At 37.2% G+C, this 21,192-nt stretch overlaps 1 protein-coding gene across 1 annotated transcript in view; it reads right to left on the bottom strand.

The window, feature by feature from the left end:
• The window catches only part of Btaf1 (B-TFIID TATA-box binding protein associated factor 1), an 87,361-nt gene that overhangs the window by 15,724 nt on the left and 50,445 nt on the right, over positions 1-21,192 (bottom strand). Inside the window, exons 15-29 of the mRNA XM_021194493.2 lie at positions 19,478-19,582; positions 17,177-17,326; positions 16,773-16,915; positions 16,090-16,264; positions 14,314-14,517; positions 10,964-11,390; positions 9,557-9,747; positions 8,714-8,867; positions 8,239-8,348; positions 6,622-6,823; positions 4,588-4,736; positions 2,663-2,815; positions 2,383-2,504; positions 2,131-2,298; positions 315-392 (exon numbers count right to left, since the gene is read on the bottom strand). Coding sequence (XP_021050152.1) covers positions 315-392; positions 2,131-2,298; positions 2,383-2,504; positions 2,663-2,815; positions 4,588-4,736; positions 6,622-6,823; positions 8,239-8,348; positions 8,714-8,867; positions 9,557-9,747; positions 10,964-11,390; positions 14,314-14,517; positions 16,090-16,264; positions 16,773-16,915; positions 17,177-17,326; positions 19,478-19,582 — 2,531 coding nt within the window. The remainder of the gene's footprint in view (positions 1-314; positions 393-2,130; positions 2,299-2,382; positions 2,505-2,662; positions 2,816-4,587; positions 4,737-6,621; positions 6,824-8,238; positions 8,349-8,713; positions 8,868-9,556; positions 9,748-10,963; positions 11,391-14,313; positions 14,518-16,089; positions 16,265-16,772; positions 16,916-17,176; positions 17,327-19,477; positions 19,583-21,192) is intronic.

Here is a 21,192-nt window from a genome sequence, read left to right as displayed (position 1 = left end):
AATAGAGAATACATGAAGACAAAGCTACAATTCTGATGTGAATGTATGAATTCTATAAGGTATATTATATACATAGCCACAATCCAGAGCAAAACATCATGTTCCACCAGCCTGAAAATCTCTTTTGTGCTTTCTCCCAACTAAGCTTTAAAAATCAAAATAGCATGCATCCACTGTAAAAAGTGACAGTTTAGCTGACATTTTCATACATGTATGTCAAGTATACTGTTCATACTCAGTACCCACATTATCCTATCCTCCCTATCTACCACCTATCAATACTAAATTTTTCTAAAATAAATTTGAATTCTTACCGAAAAAAGTCTATGTCATTCCTCACAACATCATATGAGGCTACTATCAGATTGTGCCTTTTAACTTGATGTTGCAACCTTTAAAGAAAATAAGGAAAGAAAACGGGAATTATTAATTTCTTAATGCCATTTTATTTTCCTTTTTTTTTTGATTTGGTCTGGTTGGCTTTTTTCAGACAGGGTTTCTCTGTGTAGCCCTTGCTGTCCTGGAACTCACTTTGTAGACCAGGCTGGCCTTGAACTCAGAGATCAGCCTGCCTCTGCCTCCCAAGCTGGGATTAAAGGGTAAAGGTGTGAGCCACCACACTCTTCTTAATACAATTTCAATGGTGTAACTGCAGCTATTATAGTGTAAATCTGTAAAGTGTTCCAATCAGGCTACTGAGCACTGTGTTTATTCTGTAATCAAGAATGCTACCACATACTTTATGATGCAGATCTGATATGTGACTCAGAAAAAAAGATGAGTACCTAACTCAAAATTTAGCAAGAGCTTTGTCAATATCTCTTCTTTTGGGGCACATTCATTCATTTACCATTCAGGCTAAATGGTCTTATCAATCCTAGACCCCCATAATGAATAAAAAGATGAAGATGAAGCATCAGAACCAGGTTGACCTATTCACAAGATTTTATCTTCTGAACATGATTAAACAGCCAGTCTGTCATGGCCAGGACTGAGATCTCTGATGAGAGTAAAGAACTACTTAGTATGGTAGTGGAGAATACGGTCAGCGACTACCCAAGGTCATTTACCAACTCTAGAATAAAGTAAAGTAAAGATCAACTCAACAAACTACATTTGGGAAAGAAAAACAAGAAAGAGTCCTCTAGTTGCTTCTAAAGCAATAACCCACCCTTAAAAATCTCAAGGGAGTGAACTGATTCCCTGTTAGGTAGCTAACAAGCAGAATTCCTATCATGTGCAGATGCACGAATACTAACGGACGCTACAGGAATTGCAAGTACAAACATTTGAAGTACTTACATTCAAATCCTCACTGTCCACTTAACAAACTCAAGTGAGCTTCACTCAAGCCCTATGCTGATCTCCAAACAGTGGATCTTTTTTTTTTTTTTTTTTTTTTTTTTTTTCTTTTCTTTCTTTCTTTCTTTCTTTCTTTCTTTCTTTCTTTCTTTCTTTCTTTCTTTTTTTTTCCTTTGGTTTTTCTTGAGACAGGGTTTCTCTGTGTAGCCCTGGCTGTCCTGGAACTCACTNCCACCACGCCCGGCTTCAAACTGTGGATCTTAGCGTAGTAATTTTCAACCTTCCTGATGCTGTGACCCTATAATACAGTTCCTAAGGTTGTGGTGACTTCAACCATAAAATTATTTCATTGCTACTTCATAACTGTAATTTTACTACTGTTATAAATCATAATGTACATATCTGATATTCAACTACAAAGAGATCGTGACCCACAGATTGAGAACCAGTACCTGAGGGGGTGATCCTGAGTACACACTGTGGCCATGACAGTAGTATATCTACAACAGCCAGTATGAACCAAAGTACATAGAAAGAAAGCAAAGGAGAAGAAAAGGAAACAGAAAATATGTAAAGAATGGAATAAAAGAAAAGAGAGGTGCTGAGGCCCCAAGGTCCTCAAGAGAGCACCCAGGGTGGATATGGACACGGGTGGGAGAGTGGTTCAAGTCCTTCATTCTGGTGAGCTTCACTGTTACCTTCTTACCATTTCCTTAAGCTAGCTAGGTCTCTATAGTCTAATTATAGAGCTAACTACAGTTCACTTTTAATAAAGTTTGTGTTTCCAAAACACTTAAACTATGAACCATTTTGTTGCACGGCTCTTACCTTATCCTTTCAGTGGGAGGGCCAGTATAATGCAATGGATTGAGATATTCTTTGGAGCAAAATTTACCTACTTCATCTACCCAATGACCCGTTAATGTTGGTGGACAAACCACCAAGGAAGGAAGTGGCATACATTCTGCCAATTTTGATCTTGCATATTCCTGGGCCCTTTACAAAAGAAAAAAAACAAGTAAGCAATTTGTTTCCATTGGTCAGGATTTAGAACCTTTATTCTGGAATTGTTTTTATTACCTCTGACAATGATCTCCCGCTAGGATGCAGATGGACTGTAATGTTTTTCCTAAGCCCATGTCATCACACAGAATTCCATGAAGCTTATACTTATTGAGAAAGGCTAACCAGTTCACACCATCCTAGAAAGTTGGGTAGAAAAAGGAAATCTATGTAAATGTAAGCAGAGCATATTTTTGTAAAACGTATTTGTACGAACCTAGATAAATTAAAATCGGACACTAAACCTAAGACTTTACTGAATCAAATAGAAAAAGTGATTTCACATTTACACACTTACCTGCTGATATTTCCTGAGTTCAGCATTGATTGGCACTGGGATCTTGTAATTTTCTAACTTCTTCCCATCTAACAATTGCTCTAAAAAGTGTCGCTCTTTTGCTTTCAACTGGATTAACTCTTCTGACATGTTTGGAGGGTCTGGAATCCCTGCCTAAAATAGGTTTTAAGATGTATTAGAATTAGACTTGAGAGTAATATATAGCACATTTGTTAAGTGCTTGACAAACATGCAAAAAGCCGAGTTCAATGCCAGCACTGCATAAAACTACACCTGTGTAATCACAGCATTCAGCGGTTGAAGGGGTTCACGTTCCTGCTCCGTTACACAGAGAATTTGAGGTCAGCTATGTGAGAACCTCTCTCAAGAAGTATTAACTAATGTTCTATGTGTGGGGGTGGGGTAAGGGAAGAGAAGGTTGTCTGAAAGGCCTGGATTTCACTAGACAGTCCATGCCAGTTACTAAAATTTTCCATCCTGAAACGTTATCAAAATAATTTCAGTTTTTACAAAGGCAAACATACATGCGGAAAAACATAATTAAAAATAGTATGAAGACTTGATGGTAAATAAATCTAAAGATTTTAAAAGATATTAAAAGAGCTTAAAGAATTAGACAAAGAAAACATAGTTAGGGCTTTATATGCAACAGTATTAACAAAGAAACAAAGATATGAAGCCTACTTTACATTCTATGTTATTAATTACTATCAGTTTCAGTGTTCTGAAGTCTTCAGATATTGAATCTCAAAATATGGTACATTAAAGTTCTAATAAATCTCCCCAAATTTTCTGTTTTATAACAAAGAAGGAATTGTGCACTGTCTTCATTTTGATAACATCTGTACAATTTAGTGCAAAACTGCTTGAGCCTGAGAAAGAGTCTAAGCAAGAGCACCAAAAGCCCTAGTGACATTTCTAACTCACCAGATAGCTTACTTAATCTAGGAAGGCCCTTGCTGGGCTGGTGAAAATGGGAAGAGCCATTAAATCTCACCCTTGAGCATGAGACAAATGTGAAATATATATGAAGTACTTCTGACCTTTTCAAAATACAATATATTGGGGGGGGGTACCTGTTAACTGTTTGCTAAACTAGCTTCTTCCCCCCCCCTTAAATAATTTAAACACATCAGTATTCCATTAAATTCTTTGCCATACTGTGACGCTCGTAGACATGCCTGACCATATCTAGCCTCAGGGATCAATACTGATTTGATAGACTGTGTGTATTTATGCCTGCACAAAGACTAAAGGAAGATAGCAGGTGTCCTGCTCTGCCATGCTCTAACATCATCCCTTCAGTCTCTACCGAACCTGAACCAGAGCCAGAATGACAGCCAGCAAGCCGAGTGATCCTCAGGTCCCTGTCCCTTAGAGTCAAGAGTGACAGGCAGTGACCGGCCACACCTAGTTTGTTATATGAGTGGTGGGAACTCAAACTCAGGTCCTCACACTTGTGCAGCAAGTACTCTTCCCACTTAGTCATCTCCTTAGCCAATCTTACTCTTGAGGTAGCTATTTGTGAGCTAAGGGGTGGAGGGAATTGGTAGAACACTACCTACCATGTACAAGGATCATGTTCAATCCCCAGTACCATAAAAAAAATTAAATTCAAAATATTTACAATTATTAACTTTGGATCATCATACAATTATTATTATTTTAAAAAAAATTTTACCCATGGAGACCTAAAAACTACACTAACAAAGCAGGGTTGTGCTTGTGGTCGGAACACACCACAGAACATCAGCCTGAGGTCTCATGATGGGACCGGACCCAAGTTCAGCCCTCTGACCTCCATCACAGGCACATACAGCCCCCGCCCCCCCCACGCACACACAATAAATCTTTAAAAATAAAAAGTTACTACTCTGAGGTTATACAAAACGCGAAACTCACAAATACCAATCTCTCCCACTTACCTCAAGTGGCATCAGTCTAATTAGTGTTGCAAAGCACTGAGTAGCCATGAATCTCACACTGTCTGTCTGATCACTCATCCTTCCCAATACAGGAACAACTAAAAGGACAATATACGGAACAATGCCGACATCCAGTTGTTCCATAACACCTGAGTAAGTCATCAAGGAAATTTTAAAATAGTTCCCTGGTACACATCTTCAGGTACTAATATACAAAGATTGCAACTTCAACATTTTAAAAAGTCTTTTTCTTGACATTTTCACACATGTATATTACATATCCTGAGCACTTTATTTTCTATTCTTTCCTTTTCTTTCTTTCTGTTTTAAAATTTTATTTATTGTTATATGTAATTACACTATAGCTGTCTTCAGGCAGACCAGAAGAGGGCACAAGATCCCATTACAGATGGTTGTGAGTCACCATGGAGTTGCTGGGATTTGAATTCAGAACCTTTGGAAGAGCAGTCAGTGCTCTTAACCGCTGAGCCATCTCTCCAGCCCTATTTTCTATTATTTTCTGAGACATGTTATCATAGAAGTCTGGAATGGCCTTTAACTCTTTTTTTTTTTTTTTTTAAAGAAATATTTATTTATTGTATGTATATGAGTACACTGTAGCTGGCTTCAGATGCACCAGAAGAGGGCATCAGATCTCATTACAGATGGTTGTGAGCCACCATGTGGTTGCTGGGAATTGAACTCAGGACCTCTGGAAGAGCAGTCAGTACTCTTAACCGCTGAGCCATCTCTCCAGCCCGGCCTTTAACTGTTGGTTCTTCTGATCCTACCTCGAGTGCTAGGATTACAGATGGGCAACATCCTGCCAGGCTCAATGTAATGATTTCTGTTAACAATCCTAGCATGTTGGAACTCCTTTAAAAGCATTATGTAAATATCACAATTAAAAATATAAAATCAAAAGTCAGGCAAAATCTCTGATCCCAGCACTCAGGAGGCAGAGACAGGTACATCTCTGAACTCAAGACCAGCCTGGTCTATACAATGAGTTCCAGGACTACACAGTGAAACCCTGCCTTGAAAAAACAAAAGCAAAACAAAGCTGGGGATGAAGAGATGGCAAAGTGGGACCAATCCAAGGGACCCGGATTTGATACCCAGAACCCACAAAATAGCTCACAACCACCTGGAACTCCTGTCCCAGGGGATCTGATGTCTCCATGGGTACTAGGCATGCAATAGGTATACACACAAACCTCTGTGTGTGTGTGTGTGTGTGTGTGTGTGTGTATTTTTTAATTTTAAAAAATCTTATTGTTTGGGTATTTTATTTGCATGCCTTGTGCCAGAGAAAGTCAGAAGAGGGTGTCAGGTTCCATGGGACAACTCAAATCTTTGTGTATCACACAAAGATTAATTCTCAATTTCCAACCAGGAGCATGAAAATCATCATCTGGATATAGTAACCCTAACCTCCGCCGCTGTGAAGACTCTGAACCGGAGAACCAGCGTTCTCTACTGACCTGACCTTATCCACCTTTTGGCTTTGACTCATGTGATTCACACTCAAAATTAAACAATGGCCACAATGTCCTTTAAAAGAGATGGTAGCACATTTCTAGATTTGCTATATTTCAGTAAAAGGCAGAAGTTTACATGATCTGAAGAGAAACTAGAGCTTAATTATCTTACTTATTTCATTAATTTTCCCCTGGAAAAAAATGAACAAAGTTTGAAAACATACATTTAAGGTAAATATAGCCCACCAAGTATTTAATTAATACTAAGGAAACATTAAAGAAGATAAACAGATCAGTTTAAAATTATATAAAAGTACTTTTGCAGGTTGAAAAGTTACCTATTTTAAGCAATTCTTTAAACTTCTTAGATATAAATATAAAATACAAAATAAAATATAACCATAATTAATTCATACTGAAATGTAAAATACTTCAAAATAAAATATACAAAGTTATCATTTGGAGTAAAGCAGATTATGTGCATTTTAAAGTGAGTAAGCTGAATTATTCTTAAATAAATAAAAAGGTTCAGATTTGGCAAAATAAAGGATACAGGCAAGTGCTTCAATTGCACCTTCTTGCTTGACATTGTCATCAATTGCTCCCAACCAAGGAAGTACCTTCTCCAAAAAAATATTCATTGTTTCCATGGTAGCTATTTTACTCATGACACCTATGCAACGAGCAGCCATGTGCCTCACTGCAGTGCTGGGGTACTGAAGGCACATGTAAAGATGAGGCAAGTGCTGTACCAGCTAAAAATAATTGAAAAAAATTACATTACCTACTAGGGAATACTTAAAAAGTTCAGTGTTCCTGATTTTATTCTCAGTACTTTGGTTTTTGGTAGGTATTTCCAAGTTCTGGCTTACCACAGCATTATGATTGCAACAGTGTTCACTGCTAAATGTCCCTTGCATAGTACATCAAGGCTACCAATAGTCAAACACTTATTCAACAGTGAAGGCCAGCCTCACACTTCAGCTGAATAGAGGGGGATAAAGACAGAGTTCTTTCTTTACTACTAATAAAAGCCATGCAGTGGTGGCGCACGCCTTTAATCCCAGCACTCAGGAGGCAGAGGCAGGCGGATTTCTGAGTTCAAGACCAGCCTGGTCTACAGAGTGAGTTCCAGATCAGCCAGGGCTACACAGAGAAACCCTGTCTCAGAAAAAAACAAAACTAAACAACAATAACAACAACAACACAGAAGATGGGAAAGTTTTCTTTGAGAAGAGGACTTGCTGTTGTCCAGGCTGGCCTCAAACTACCATACAGACGCAATCCTCCTACCTTTTCTACCTTGTCTTCTAAGAAACTGGGAAACAGACACAGGCTGCTACAGCTTATCAGAAATTCTTAAGAAGTAAACATACATAGTTTTTTTTTGTTTTTGTTTTTTGTTGTTGTTGTTTTTTTTGAGATAGGGTTTCTCTGTGTAGCCCTGGCTGTCCTGGAACTCACTCTGTAGACCAGGCTGGCCTCGAACTCAGAAATCCACCTGCCTCTGCCTCTGCCTCCCGAGCGCTGGGATTAAAGGCATGCGCCACCACGCCCGGCCCAACATACATAGTTTTATTCCTAACCACTATCTCCTAGATTGAATTTTATGATTCTTATTTTAATGTTATGCAATTACAGAGAAAAGATAAAACTGCAATACAATAAATGGCAAAGAGCATCTCTAATGTAGATAGATTTTTTTTTTTAATTAAAACCAAATAATCTTCTACTTTTCCTTTTCCCTGTATGAAAACTCTTTTTAGAAGTATAATAGTAAAAGCCGACCCAAAAACTAAAGCCATACATTAGTGTCTCCCTGGCCACAGACCAGTTCCACCTTAGCAGGTGATTTCCTCTACCTCTGCTTATCCTGAAGACATGTCCTGCTGCCTGAGCTCCTCCTTGTGTGGAGTTCTACCTATTATTGATCTAAACAGCCTACACTTTTCTTTCTCCTTTGCTTCAGAACTCTTTCCACGATGCTCCTTAAATTTCTACTTGGGTTTTCATTCCTGCACCCAATTCACAAGTCTCATAAGGGAAAATCTAGTTATACCATATTTTTTAAAATGCCATTTATAACAATATAAATTGTATATTTCAAGTATTAAAATTATTCAAGAAGACAATTTACTTTAACTGAAAAAGCACAACACATATTAATTACCAAGGGATGAAGTGCAGAGTCCATCGAAGCTGCTGCTATTTCAAACACTTGCAGGGAATTCACTAATTCTTGAGCAGGAACATCACCTCTTTCCAGGAGGGACTTTCCATCTATTCAAATAAAAGTCCTATCACTTTGTAACTAATTTTTAGAACCTAGAGTCCACAAAAAAAAATTAGTACCCCCTCAGCTAATATACAAATCTCACAAAGCTTTTTGTATTGAAAATGGTATGACTTTAAGTATTCAAATACTGTACTTAAAGCAACTGAAGAGATTTAAAATAATAATGCATTTCAAAATCTATTTTTAAATATACAGAGAATAGGGGGAACGCATACAGAATAACATGAAAATTACCAGCCATTTTAAAGCTCACATGCTAGTCTAGAATAAAAAGAGATAAGCAGCTTTCTTTGAAAAGGGTATGAGATACACACTAAAAACCCTGAACTGATTTAAATTGAATGCATACCAAAATTATTTAGGTCAATCATAGACTTCAATGGGCCAACCATAGCATCCCAAAGATGTGGCAACTTCATTGCCATTTCAGCACCAAAATGCTTCACTATAGTTGTTAAGGCAAATTCAGCTCCTCTCCGTTGTACCAGGTAAGGCTTCTGACCCTAAAATCCAATTTTGAAAGAATATTAAAAAAATTGTAATACATTACAGTTTTAATCAAAAGTATTTTAAAGTCACCATCTAAAAATTGACAGTGCTTCTGTTAATACATAAAACAATTACTGGATATATTTATGAACACTGCAAACATTTTCCAATAATAAATTCCACACAGGCCTAAAACTCCTAACAAGATTTCTTTGGTCTAACACAGAAATAAAATAATAGATGGACATATGCTATTTCTAGAAAGTCACCAGTGACATTTTTAAAATGTTCTCTGCCCCCAAAAAACAGCAACCCCAAAGATGCAACCATGAAAAACTTACCCATGACCCATATTTTACAAAACCACACCTATTTTAGCACCAACAGTTTACTATGGAGCCCAGGTAAGTGCCCATGTCTTACAATCAAAAGAACAGGAATAGCTATCCCACTAGTAATATGCTACTGTAAGAGCTATGGCTATGTCTTAGGGCAAAGGCTTGTCCTGAAATACTCTCTGCACTCTTGTACATTAATCTGGTCCTCCTTCCTACCTCCCTCCCAGTCTGGCCTCAAACTTGTAAGCCTACTACCTCAGTCCAAGTAGTAACTAACAACAACTTAGTTCTGAATCTAGAAACCAAATATTTAAGAACAAAAGCACTCACGGGGGAAGAAGGGGAAAGGGACAGGGACTACTTACCTCATCAAGTTCAACCAGGATAGTCCCACTACTTCCTGCAGGTAGATCTGCTATCTGAGCTTTGACTGCTTTCGGAATAGGACCTCGCCTGCTGGTGATAGCAAACGCCGCTTTCTGATGCCTATAGAGTGTAATGATACCCCTGTGCTTGGTGACAGTATGGTGCATTCCATCCTTTTCTGAGTTGGATCCTAGTAAGGAAAAAAGCCATTTAATCAAAATATAAGTGAGCAAAAGCTTCCTGCTCCTAAAGAGACATAATGTTATTATAAACTCAGTGAGACCTCAGTTTTTATAGAGGATGATGTTGTGTTATACAATGACATGATAATCAAATTGTCTATTTAAGACTTAAATACAATGAAAGTTATGGAGTAAAAAACAATGAAAAATAGCACTTGCAATGATAGCGCCCAAGAATAAACATTAAAAATAATAAATATTTGTAATTATGATGAATTCAGAAAAACACTCACCACTGCATAGGAAGATGATGACCCTACTACACTTTAGTTAATATTATACAAGGAACTTTCTTCTCATTTGTTTTTGAAAGTTGTAAGTCTATTACATTTCAAATACATTTCAAATAATTTGGGCTTTCTAAAATCCTAATTTAAAAATCATATAGGACTTAGTTATGTGGCTACACCAATGCTATTTTTATCTCTGAGATCATCTAAATGAAAGAGTTGTTTTCCATATAAGTTTTCTACATAAAAATAGGAAATTTGGGGCTGGAGAGATGGCTTAGAGGTTAAGAATAAAAAATAGGGGGGGCTGGTGAGATGGCTCAGTGGGTAAGAGCACCCGACTGCTCTTCCGAAGGTCTGGAGTTCAAATCCCAGCAACCACATGGTGGCTCATAACCATCCATAACAAGATCTGACGCCCTCTTCTGGAGTGTCTGAAGACAACTACAGTGTACTTACATATAATAAATAAATAAATCTTTAAAAAAAAAAAGTACAGTTTAAAAAAGAAAAAAAAAAAAAGAATAAAAAATAGGAAATTTGTTTATTTGGTATTATTTATCAAATAGATGATTCACATCATTACATGGCAATAAATTAATGAAACAAATTATTAATGTTTGATAAGCTAGTTTTTCTAGCCTAGTTAATAAGCCACGCAATGACTTTCAAGGTTAAGGAAGGCTGAACACAGACTTCAGCCAACACTTTCACTTCTTATATAGATGGCTCATTTGCATATATGAGGGCTGACTAGCAAATACACAAACTGATACAATTTTGTTATAATCAAGCTAAGTTTCATACAGAATAAGAAATGGAGAGATAGCTCTAAAAGGATCCAGATTTGTGCTTAAATTATATCTATAATCCAATGAAACTAAATTTAAATGGTCAATTCCTTCTCTATGCAAGTAAAGGTTTAGACATATACCTTTAGCATTTTCCTGGCCACTTTGTGTTGGTACTGGACATGTAACACAGGGAGTGAGGTATGGGTCCACACAAAGAGAGCTACAGAGGTTCTTAATAACTTTTGAATTAGGACATGGTGTCCTTGTTGTACACTGCTGAAGAAGCTTAGCTATGTACTGAGCAGCATAGCTCTGCACTAGCGTATTCTCTTCTTTTTTAATCGTTTCCATTAATGGTTTTATGAGAGGGTTTAGTTTCTCCGGAAGCTGCTGCAAGCTCACAATAGCACACGCAGCAAATGTATGTACTCTCAGCTGTAACACTTGCCACTCCTGGTTCGTCTCTGCAACTGTCATTTGGACCTGATGCCGTTTACTATCTAACTGCTGTAACACTTGAGGATTTACATCAAAAGTTGATGTGACTTCATTAAAAACAGTGGTTACCTAGTTAGAAAAAAACAAAACACACAAACAAAAAAGAAATGTAAAATCATTAATTACAATAATCCCAGATACTCTAAAGTCCTAAATGGCATTTTTCTGTTTCACTTGTAAAAGTCTCACAGTATCAAGTATTGTTTTAATATTTAGTAAGCTAAATAAATGTCTAAAATAGCCCAACTAAAAGTGTAGCTTAGTCTTTCTTAACAGTAACATTACATACTTTTTAAGAAAAGACACAACAGTCTCTTAAGAGAAATAAAATTACCATTAAATACCATATTTCACCTAACTGGTAAAACATGAAAGCTACAAACAAATACAAATTGTTAATTTGAGGAATATCAAAATCCAAACTACTTCTCTACTTCACAAACACACACAGAAGCAGCTTGGACTACAGAGTGAGTACCAGGACAGCCAAGACTATACAGAGAAATCCTTTCTTATGAAACCAAACAAACAAACAAGTAAAGATAAAAGCCAAGGGCTGGAGAGACGGCTCAGTGGTTAAGAGCATTGATTGCTCTTCCAATGGTCCTGAGTTCAAATCCCAGCAACCACATGGTGGCTCACAACCATCTGTAATGGGATCTGATGCCCTCTGGTGTGTCTGAAGACAGCTACAGTGTACTCACATATAATAAATAAATCTTTAAAAAAAAAAAAAGATAAAAGCCAAAAGAAACATACAAACCCACCCACAGATATACACACAGCCCCACACATACACAAACCAGAGTGCAGAACTCACTCTCTCGGGCCCGACAGTACTGTAAGAAGGTACTGTACAGGCTTCATTAAAAAAGACTAACTTTATTAAAAACTAAATTCCTGCACTACAAACTAACTCATTGGAAGTACATAATTCAGAGATTTTCAGTATATTAAGAATTATGGCTCTCAACAATGAGAAAGACTTCATAAATCTCCCCAAAAAGCCAGGCATAGTGGCGCACGCCTTTAATCCCAGCACTCGGGAGGCAGAGGCAGGCGGATTTCTGAGTTCGAGGCCAGCCTGGTCTACAGAGTGAGTTCCAGGACAGCCAGGGCTACACAGAGAAACCCTGTCTCGAAAAACAAAAAACAAAAAACAAAAAAACTAAACAAACAAAAAACAACAACAAAAAAAAACAACAAACATAAATCTTCCAAAAATGACTCATAGCCATTAGCAATCACTCATTTCCCTGGTCCTATTAAACCTATTTCCCTTCTACATACATACATACATACATACACACACACACACACACACACACACACACAGAGGTATATGCACATACATACACATATATACATGCACGTACATACCTACTTATAGATATCTACACACACACACAGAGGTATATGCACATACATGCATATATGCACATACATATACACATATATACATACACATACATTCACACACACACACACACACACACACACACACACACACAAAACCAGGCTTACCTGGAACTCAAGAGAACCACCTGCCTCAGCCTCCCAAGTACTGGAATTACAGGTGTGCACCACCACCACCCAGCTACAAATAGGGTTATTTTAGCTATTTCATATGAATGAAATCTCAATATAAGTCTTTTGCTAATTTTCTCATACAGAACAACATTCTTTGGATTCATCTATATTATAGCATGTAATGATACTGTCAAACAATATTTACCTTTTGAATATAATCTTTCTATATATTTTATCTATATCAGTTGATTAATATTTGGGTTCTTTCTATCTTTTGAATATAAGTAAGTTACTGTACGTCAAGATTAGCAAAGATAGGCCAGGCAGTGATGGCACATGCCTTTATTCCCAGCATTCTGGAGGCAGAAGCTGGCAGATCTCTGAGCTTGAGGCCACCCTAATTTACAGAGTGAGTTCCAGGATGGCTAGGCCTATATAGAGAAACCTTGCCTCAACCACCCCCCAATTAAAAAGAAAACCCAACAACAAAAATAGTCATCTTTACTGGGTAATACAATTACTGAGAGCTTTCTTAAAATGGTGTAATTTAATAATTATTGACCACAAAAGTAAGTAAACATTGAAAAGCACAACTTTTCACAGATATTTGTTCTTTGTTCACCAAATAGTACAAGCTTGCTTCTACATCATCCCTCCTGCTTCAGCCTCCTGAGTACTGGGATTGTAGTACTTGCCACCATATCCTGCTAAGAATTAATCATTTGAGACCTATAAATTACTGACATGGTAGACAACATGGATGATGCTGTATTTATTATGCAAGCAAAAGTTCATGACATCTTATTTCTATCAAAATAAAATATAAGACTTTAAACTATAGGTATGTGACCATGCCAATAAGCTCATAACGAAAGAACCAAATCCCCTCTAGGTTACACTGTAAATTTCTTTGTCATGCCCTTCTGAAGTTATGCTCAAGACTTAGAGATCATTGTTACACTTAAAAATTTGAACATTATTCTAAGTAGACCATGCTATGTCAGCCTTCAGTAACTATTGTAAACTGAGGAAAATCATTTAACCAATGCTTATTACCTTACAGATGAGGAAGACACCCCCCCCCAAGAACCAAGCCAACCTAGCATAAGATAGAGACAAGGGCCTGAGGCCATAGAACTGCTTTACTCTTTGGCTTCTAGTGAATCTTTTCACCTTACACCAAGAAGAGAAATACCCAGGAAACTAAAGCAGCTCTTCCTATTTTCTGCAATCTGAGGATACACTGAGAAGTGACAAAACTTCACAAGTTTTCCAGTAAGATGTATTAACTGGTTTTCTGTTCTCTAATTTCAAGAAACTCAGTATAAGGAAATAACATTTCTAAAAAAGCAGAGCTGCAGAATACATTCCAAAGATATTAGTATGCTTCTGTAGTGGCACATGGCCAATTTCTAATCTTTATTTCATGCTCTAGAATTAAGAAAGTTACTTCTTTACTCACCAGGTCGTTAGCTTGATCTATTGTTAAAACATTGTTGTTTACTCTATTACCAACTTCAATATGTGCATCAGCTAATGATGATATGAACTGTTTACATTCATTTTGCATACGTGTGAACGGAACAGCAATTTCATCATAATACAAATGTTCTGAAAGGATATCAAGTAAACGCGGTTGCACAGCTAGAGTAACAGCTTTACACTCCTAAAATACAATAGATAACAAGATTTAGGGAAAATATAGAAACATAATGGTAGAGATATAGACAACCAAATGTTACACTGCCACTGATTTTGAATCTATAGTCTGTTATCTTCTAGAATAGTTAGTTACACAAAGGAAAAGTATTACATCAAAACTGCTCTGAAATTTTAATTTGAATGACTACAGGACATGCACATGTAACTACTATAATTCCATTTAATTTTCAACCAAATTATTCTTAGTATACTCTGAATTTACTCAAAATATGTATGTATAAATTCAGCAGACATTTAAAAGTATATTACTATAAAAATCAATCAGAAAAAATCTGGCATGCACTAAAAATGTTCAAAATTTGTTATTAGATATCTTTAACAATTCAACCACAGCGTCACATGCTGTATTGTAAAAATGGATATAATTTAAAAGCTACTTACCTGCCCCCAAATTTAACTAACCCTTCCCACTCTCTCTGGTTGTTGCCTGCCCCAACAACAGGGGCAATGGCCTCAGTGGTGAGCCATGAGGGGTTCTGTGGGATCTGGGTGATCAGCCTGGGCTTCACAGAGTAAATCCAGAGAAGCTCTGTGAGGGTCCAGAAACCGAACTGTCAACACTTGCTGCTGAGTCTGAGAGGCACAAAAACACAGCATCACTGCCTCTCCAGCACATGGTGTCCTGACAACAAAACAGACAAGCTTTGCTTCTTTCCAGAGGCAAAGCGGGGTCTCAATTGCAATAAAGCATGGTTCAATTACTTTTAGACATCGCTTTGACAAACTGCTAAGAGGCAGTAACAAGCAACTCTCACAGCAAGTGCAGACAGTTAAATTTCCAGAATTCTAGTCAATGGAATAAACAAAACCAGCAGGAAGTTTCTTTGATTTACAGAAACAAGTCTTACACAAAATTGTACATCTTAGAGAAGCTTAAAGTTGAAAAGAGAAGGGAATTTGGAAGCAAAGATTTGAATTTAAATGTGGTGATTTCTTTTCCTTGCAACCAAAATTTCTCCCCCTGTTACTATCCATACAAATAGAACTCGAAAATACAAAGTACAGGCCTGATGGCGGTGGCACACATCTTTAATCCCAGCACTGAGGAGGCAGACACAAGTGGATCTTTCTGATTTCGAGGCCAGCCTGGTCTACAGATCAAGTTCCAGGACAGTCAAGTCTATGCAAAGAAGCCCTCTATAGACAGACAGAAAGAAAGACAGACAGACAAAAACCAGAGCACTAAAAAATGTGCTACCTCATAGTAACAACCAACTGGATATATACAGTCAGGTTATGACTCTTTTTATACACAGGGAGCTTTTGTAATAGACTATAGGGGATGGACAAATACTAAATATGAACACAGTTTAGTAGTCTTAGATATAAATGTGGTGCTAAAAGTCAAACTAAAAGTAAATGTAAAACAATGTTCGATATTATATGGAATACTTTCCCAGAACTTAAATTGTTAATAAAAGATTGCTTTTACTTTTGTGTTGTAAGTTATAAATAGTCCTAAATGCTAATGGAAATTGGTTTTAATAAATTTGCCTTTATTAAGAATATACCTTACCTTTTGTAAAGCAGCCCACTCACAGATTACTAACGCAACACTAATTCTCTGTAAAGCAGATTTGGAATTCAAATAGAAGAGCAGTAACTGGCCAAGGGAATCCGCTGGTTTAATTTCTTGGTTTACCATATTTACACCTGGGTCACAAATACAGCAACAGAGTGCTCCTAACAACCTAAAAGAGAGGAAAAGGTCACATGCAAAAATTACCTGAGGCAAAACTTCTCCTGCTAAAGCTATACATTTGCCCATAAAAACCATGACTTTTCTTCCATCTTATTTTCATGAATAGACAAGAGGTGGTTTGTTTTTGGTTTTGATACAGGGTCTAATATACCCCAGGTTGGCCCTAAACTCTTTATGTACCTGAGGTTGACTCTGAACCCCTGATCTCCCTGCCCTCACCTCTCAAGTGATATTCCAGGTGTACGCCACACTGTTTATGTTGTGTCTGGAATCAAGAGAACTGTGCCTGCTAGGCAAACATCCTGAGTTATACCTCTAACCCAAGATTATATTTGTAAAACTTCAGAAACTTAAAAATATTTATGTGCTTTAATTTTGCTTAGATAACCAATGTAGAGGAAGACTAACCGACACACCTATGAAGAAATCTGGTTAAATTTTAAAGCCATTAGCCAGAATGTTCATTCTCTTATACTTGGCACTTGGTAAATACTCACTTAGCTGCCATCATCCTGGCCCTCATAACTACAAAATCCCTGGTCGCTGGGTCTTCCATGATGGTGTCTGCACCTGCGATATACTCCTGAAGCACTTCTTTATTCTGGATTTGACCTTGCCGTACCTTACCACCTGTTTTTTCCTAGAGAAAAATCAATAGTTAAACCAATAAAATTTAATCGGAAACAACAAAAGTATTATTAAACTCCAGTAAAATGTAGTTGTTTTTGCAAAATTTTACAAAAAGTAAAAAAATAATTACTGTTTATCAGAGACTGAAGAATTCCTAAGTAATGCTAATGACGGGATTAGAATAAAACAATAAATACAAGTTTCTTAAACAGTTACTGTATTAGTAATAATGAGCTGAACACAGAAATACCTCATGTTTCTCTACACTTACCTTGGCTCTAGCTTTTACTTCTAGCAACATGTTTAAATCAATAGGTAAATGAGAAGGCTGCATCATTAAGCAAAGCCAAGCACTCATCCATGGGCATGCTGCTGCTACCACATACTGAACTGAAGCCTTGCTCAACAGCTCCATCCAGACCTACAAAGGGAAAAGGAGACTATGAAACAAATTTTTCTATTAAGTGCTAACAAAGTCTAAAACATACTTTTAGGGAAAATGAAACGGAAGGAGTAAGAAATAGCAATGAGATTCACTTGAAAAGTCAACATAGAGGTTTACTTTGAAATACCAATTTTGTTCATAGATTATGTACTACACAAAATAATGTAAAGGGAAGTTTTTTGGTTTTGTTTTTGTTTTTAAGAACATGGGGGGAGGCGCCTGGAGAGATGGTTCAGCGGTTGTGAGCACTGACTACTCTTCCAAAGGTCCTGAGTTCAAATCCCAGCAACCACATGGTGGCTCACAACCATCCTTAACAAGATCTGACACCCTCTTCTGGAGTGTCTGAAAACAGCTACAGTGTACTTACATATAATAATAAATAGATTCTTTTTATATCTTTATGATAATTCTTTTTTTAAAAGAGATTTATTTATTATTATACATACACTGTAGCTGTCTTCAGACGTGCCAGAAGAGGGCGTCAGATCTCATTATGGGTGGTTGTGAACCACCATGTAATTGCTGGGATTTGAACTCAGGACCTTCAGAAGAACAGTCAGTGATCTTACCCGCTGAGCCATCTCACCAGCCCCTAAATAAATCTTTAAAAAAATATTAAAACAAACAAACAAAAAGATCATGGGGGCCAAGAGGACTGCACAGTGAGTAAAGGCAGTTGCTGCCGCACCTGACAATCTAAGTTCAAGCTCTAGAACCCACATGGAAGGAGAGAACCAACTCCTAATCAACTGCCCCCTGACCTACACAGACCGTTCAAACCAGCACCGGTCCCCCACAAAATATAAGTTGTGGTTTGTTTTAGACTGAATTTATTTTTAATGTGTGTTCTTTATGTGTGTTTTGCCATAAGCACCACATGTATGCCTGGTGCCCATGTAGGCCAGAAGAAAGTGTCATATTTGCCTAGAACTGGAAGTACAGAAAATGATGAGATGCCATGTGGATGCAGGGAAGCAAATCTAGGTCCTCTGCAAGAGCCAACAGTGCTCTTAACCACTGAGCCATCTCCAATAAATAAATATAAAGTTTAAAAACAAGGCATCTGGAAGCAGGTGTGATGGCTCACGCCTTTAATCCTTGCACTTGGGAGGCAGATGCTGGAGGACCTCTCTGAGTTCCAGGCCAGCCTGTCAACAAAATGAATTCTAGGATAGCCAGAGCTGTTACATAGAGAATCCACCCACATCTTAAAAAACAAAATAAGCAAAAAAGGAATGTAAGAGTTGGCCATGGGGCTGGAGAGATGGCTCAGTGGTTAAGAGCACTGACTGCTCTTCCCAGAGGTCCTGAATTCAAACTGCAACAACCACATGGTGGCTCACAACCATCTGTAATGGGGTCTGATGTCCTTTTCTGGTGTGCCTGAAGAAAGCAATGGTGGTGTACTCCTATGTATAAAGTAAATAAATAAATCTTAAAAAAAAAAAAATAAGAAGAAGCCGGGCGTGGTGGCACACACCTTTAATCCCAGCACTCAGGAGGCAGAGGCAGGTAGAGAGGACACATCTATAAAGCACTCAAGAGACACAAGGGGCCAGCTTGCGATACCCAGGTAGATCTATTCAACAAACAAAAACCTATATAATATTTGATACTTTACGATCAAATCAAATTAATATAACCATTAGTTTATGACACATAAACATAAATGTTTATAAATTAAACATGCCACACCAGACATGCTCATGCATATCTGCAAGGATGAAAACAACAGAACCAGGAGTTTGGGGTCAATCCCAGCTTCACAACAAGCTCAAGCCAGCCTAGGTTATGTGAGACCTTGTCTTGAAGACACTGACAAAGTGAAAACACACATACACACACAGAAATTAAAAATAAAGTATTATTAAAAATATTTTAAAAAAAATAAAAAAGAACATTAGCTTAACATGACATGTAACAAAAGAAAGAAACAAACATTACCAACCTGAATTTACTATTAAATTCCATGTGAAGTCTAGTCTCCTAGTTTATCCTGTAAATTACTAGATTCTTCAATGTTTTAGATGGCTTAATTCATTAAAAATGCTCAATAGTATAGTAAAAATTTTTTAATTATAACTATAAATTTATTAGGAAGAGAAATATAGAGTCATCATGTACCTTGTGAATAAGATCCAGAATTTCCTGGCTGCTTTCTAAAACACAAAACTGAAAAATGTGTCTCAGCATATCCGACAGGATAGGTATAAGCCAAGATGAAGAGTTCTGAAAACAAAAAGAATCAGAGTTATGACGTAGTTCTTGGACTTTAGCTTACATGAATGCAAAATCAAATAAGTCAATAACACTGTCATAAAAAAAGACTACATGCTTTATCAAAAAGATTCAACTGGTGATAAATTGTGATAAGATTAAATTGTAAATAAGTATTACAGTTATTATTGTCATGGCTTGAAAATTACACAATCCTATAATCACAGGGAAGTAGGGGGGGATAGATTATACTAATATCAAATTTTCCTCAAATAAATTAAAAGTACAGGACCAAGCTATAAGTAGCAATGTTGTTACTTAATCATCATACATCACTGCTTTATTAGGAAACTGGGAAATGTTCAGATCACTGCTGTTTTATGCCAAAAGATCAAAGCCTTAATGCTACGTACTCATCAGTAATACAAGGTACCAGAATAGTATTATTGATTTTTTCTCTTACTCTCAGCTCAATCACTAAACAGTTACCTGTAGACACCAAAGTCCAACTCTAAAGGATATCTTCCCTGTATTTATAACAAGTAAAATGTGTTATGACTATGAATATATGTTGCAAATAATCAAATCAGCCAAGGGAGGAAAGAATATATGGGTAGAGCACAGAAGATACTTAGAGAAGACTATTCTACATAATTATGCATACATGACACAGGTTTATCAAGCCCATAGGTTGTAAAATATCAAGCATGATGATTGCGTAACACCAAGGGTGAACCCTAATGGAAACTATCAACTTCAGTGGATGTAAATCCACTAATAATAGTGAGTGCCTTGTTTTTTTCCATATAGGGTGTTCACAGTGGGAGATGCTATATACAGTATGAAATTAAGGTAATAGGAACACTGTACTTTATCTTCAGTTTTTCTCTCAACTTAAAACTGTTCTAAAAAAAATAGACATGGTGCTGCATGCCTTTAATCTCAGCACTCCTGAGGCAGAGACAGGCAGATCTCTGTGAGTTTGAGGCCAGCCTGGTCCATACAGTGAGTACCAGGACAGCCAGGGCTATTAGAAAGACCTTGTCAAGGGTTGGGGAGGAGTGCATATAGTTCCAGGCTGGGGACATAGTTTGTGCTAGAATGCTTGCCTTACATGTGTGAGTCCTAGGTTAAGTCCACAGTACTATGATAGAACTAGACAAAGAAAGACAATGTTTCATATATGTTACAACACTGAGATTATCACTATCACCTATTAAGATGGCCTACAGTGGAGCACTGATGATACTATACACAGGCCAGATGTAGAGCATTTACTGTTGATGAAGACGCAAAATGGTTTATCTACTTTGAAAGACAACTTAGAAGTTTCTTACAAAACTAACCATATTCTTATAGTATAGTCTAGTACTTGGGCTCCTTAATATCTGCCCACAGAAAAGAAAGTACCCATCTACATAAAAACATCTACTTTATTTTTTTAATAAAAATTTTTTAAAGATTTATTTATAGCCAGGCGTGGTGGCACACGCCTTTAATCCCAGCACTCGGGAGGCGGAGGCGGAGGCAGAGGCAGGGGGATTTCTGAGTTCGAGGCCAGCCTGGTCTACAGAGTGAGTTCCAGGACAGCCAAGGCTACACAGAGAAACCCTGTCTCAAAA

This window comes from Mus pahari, chromosome 1, assembly GCF_900095145.1.
Source record: "Mus pahari chromosome 1, PAHARI_EIJ_v1.1, whole genome shotgun sequence".
NCBI lineage: Eukaryota > Metazoa > Chordata > Mammalia > Rodentia > Muridae > Mus > Mus pahari.
Note: the sequence above shows the minus strand (reverse complement) of the source record. Positions and strands in the feature narration are given on the sequence as shown.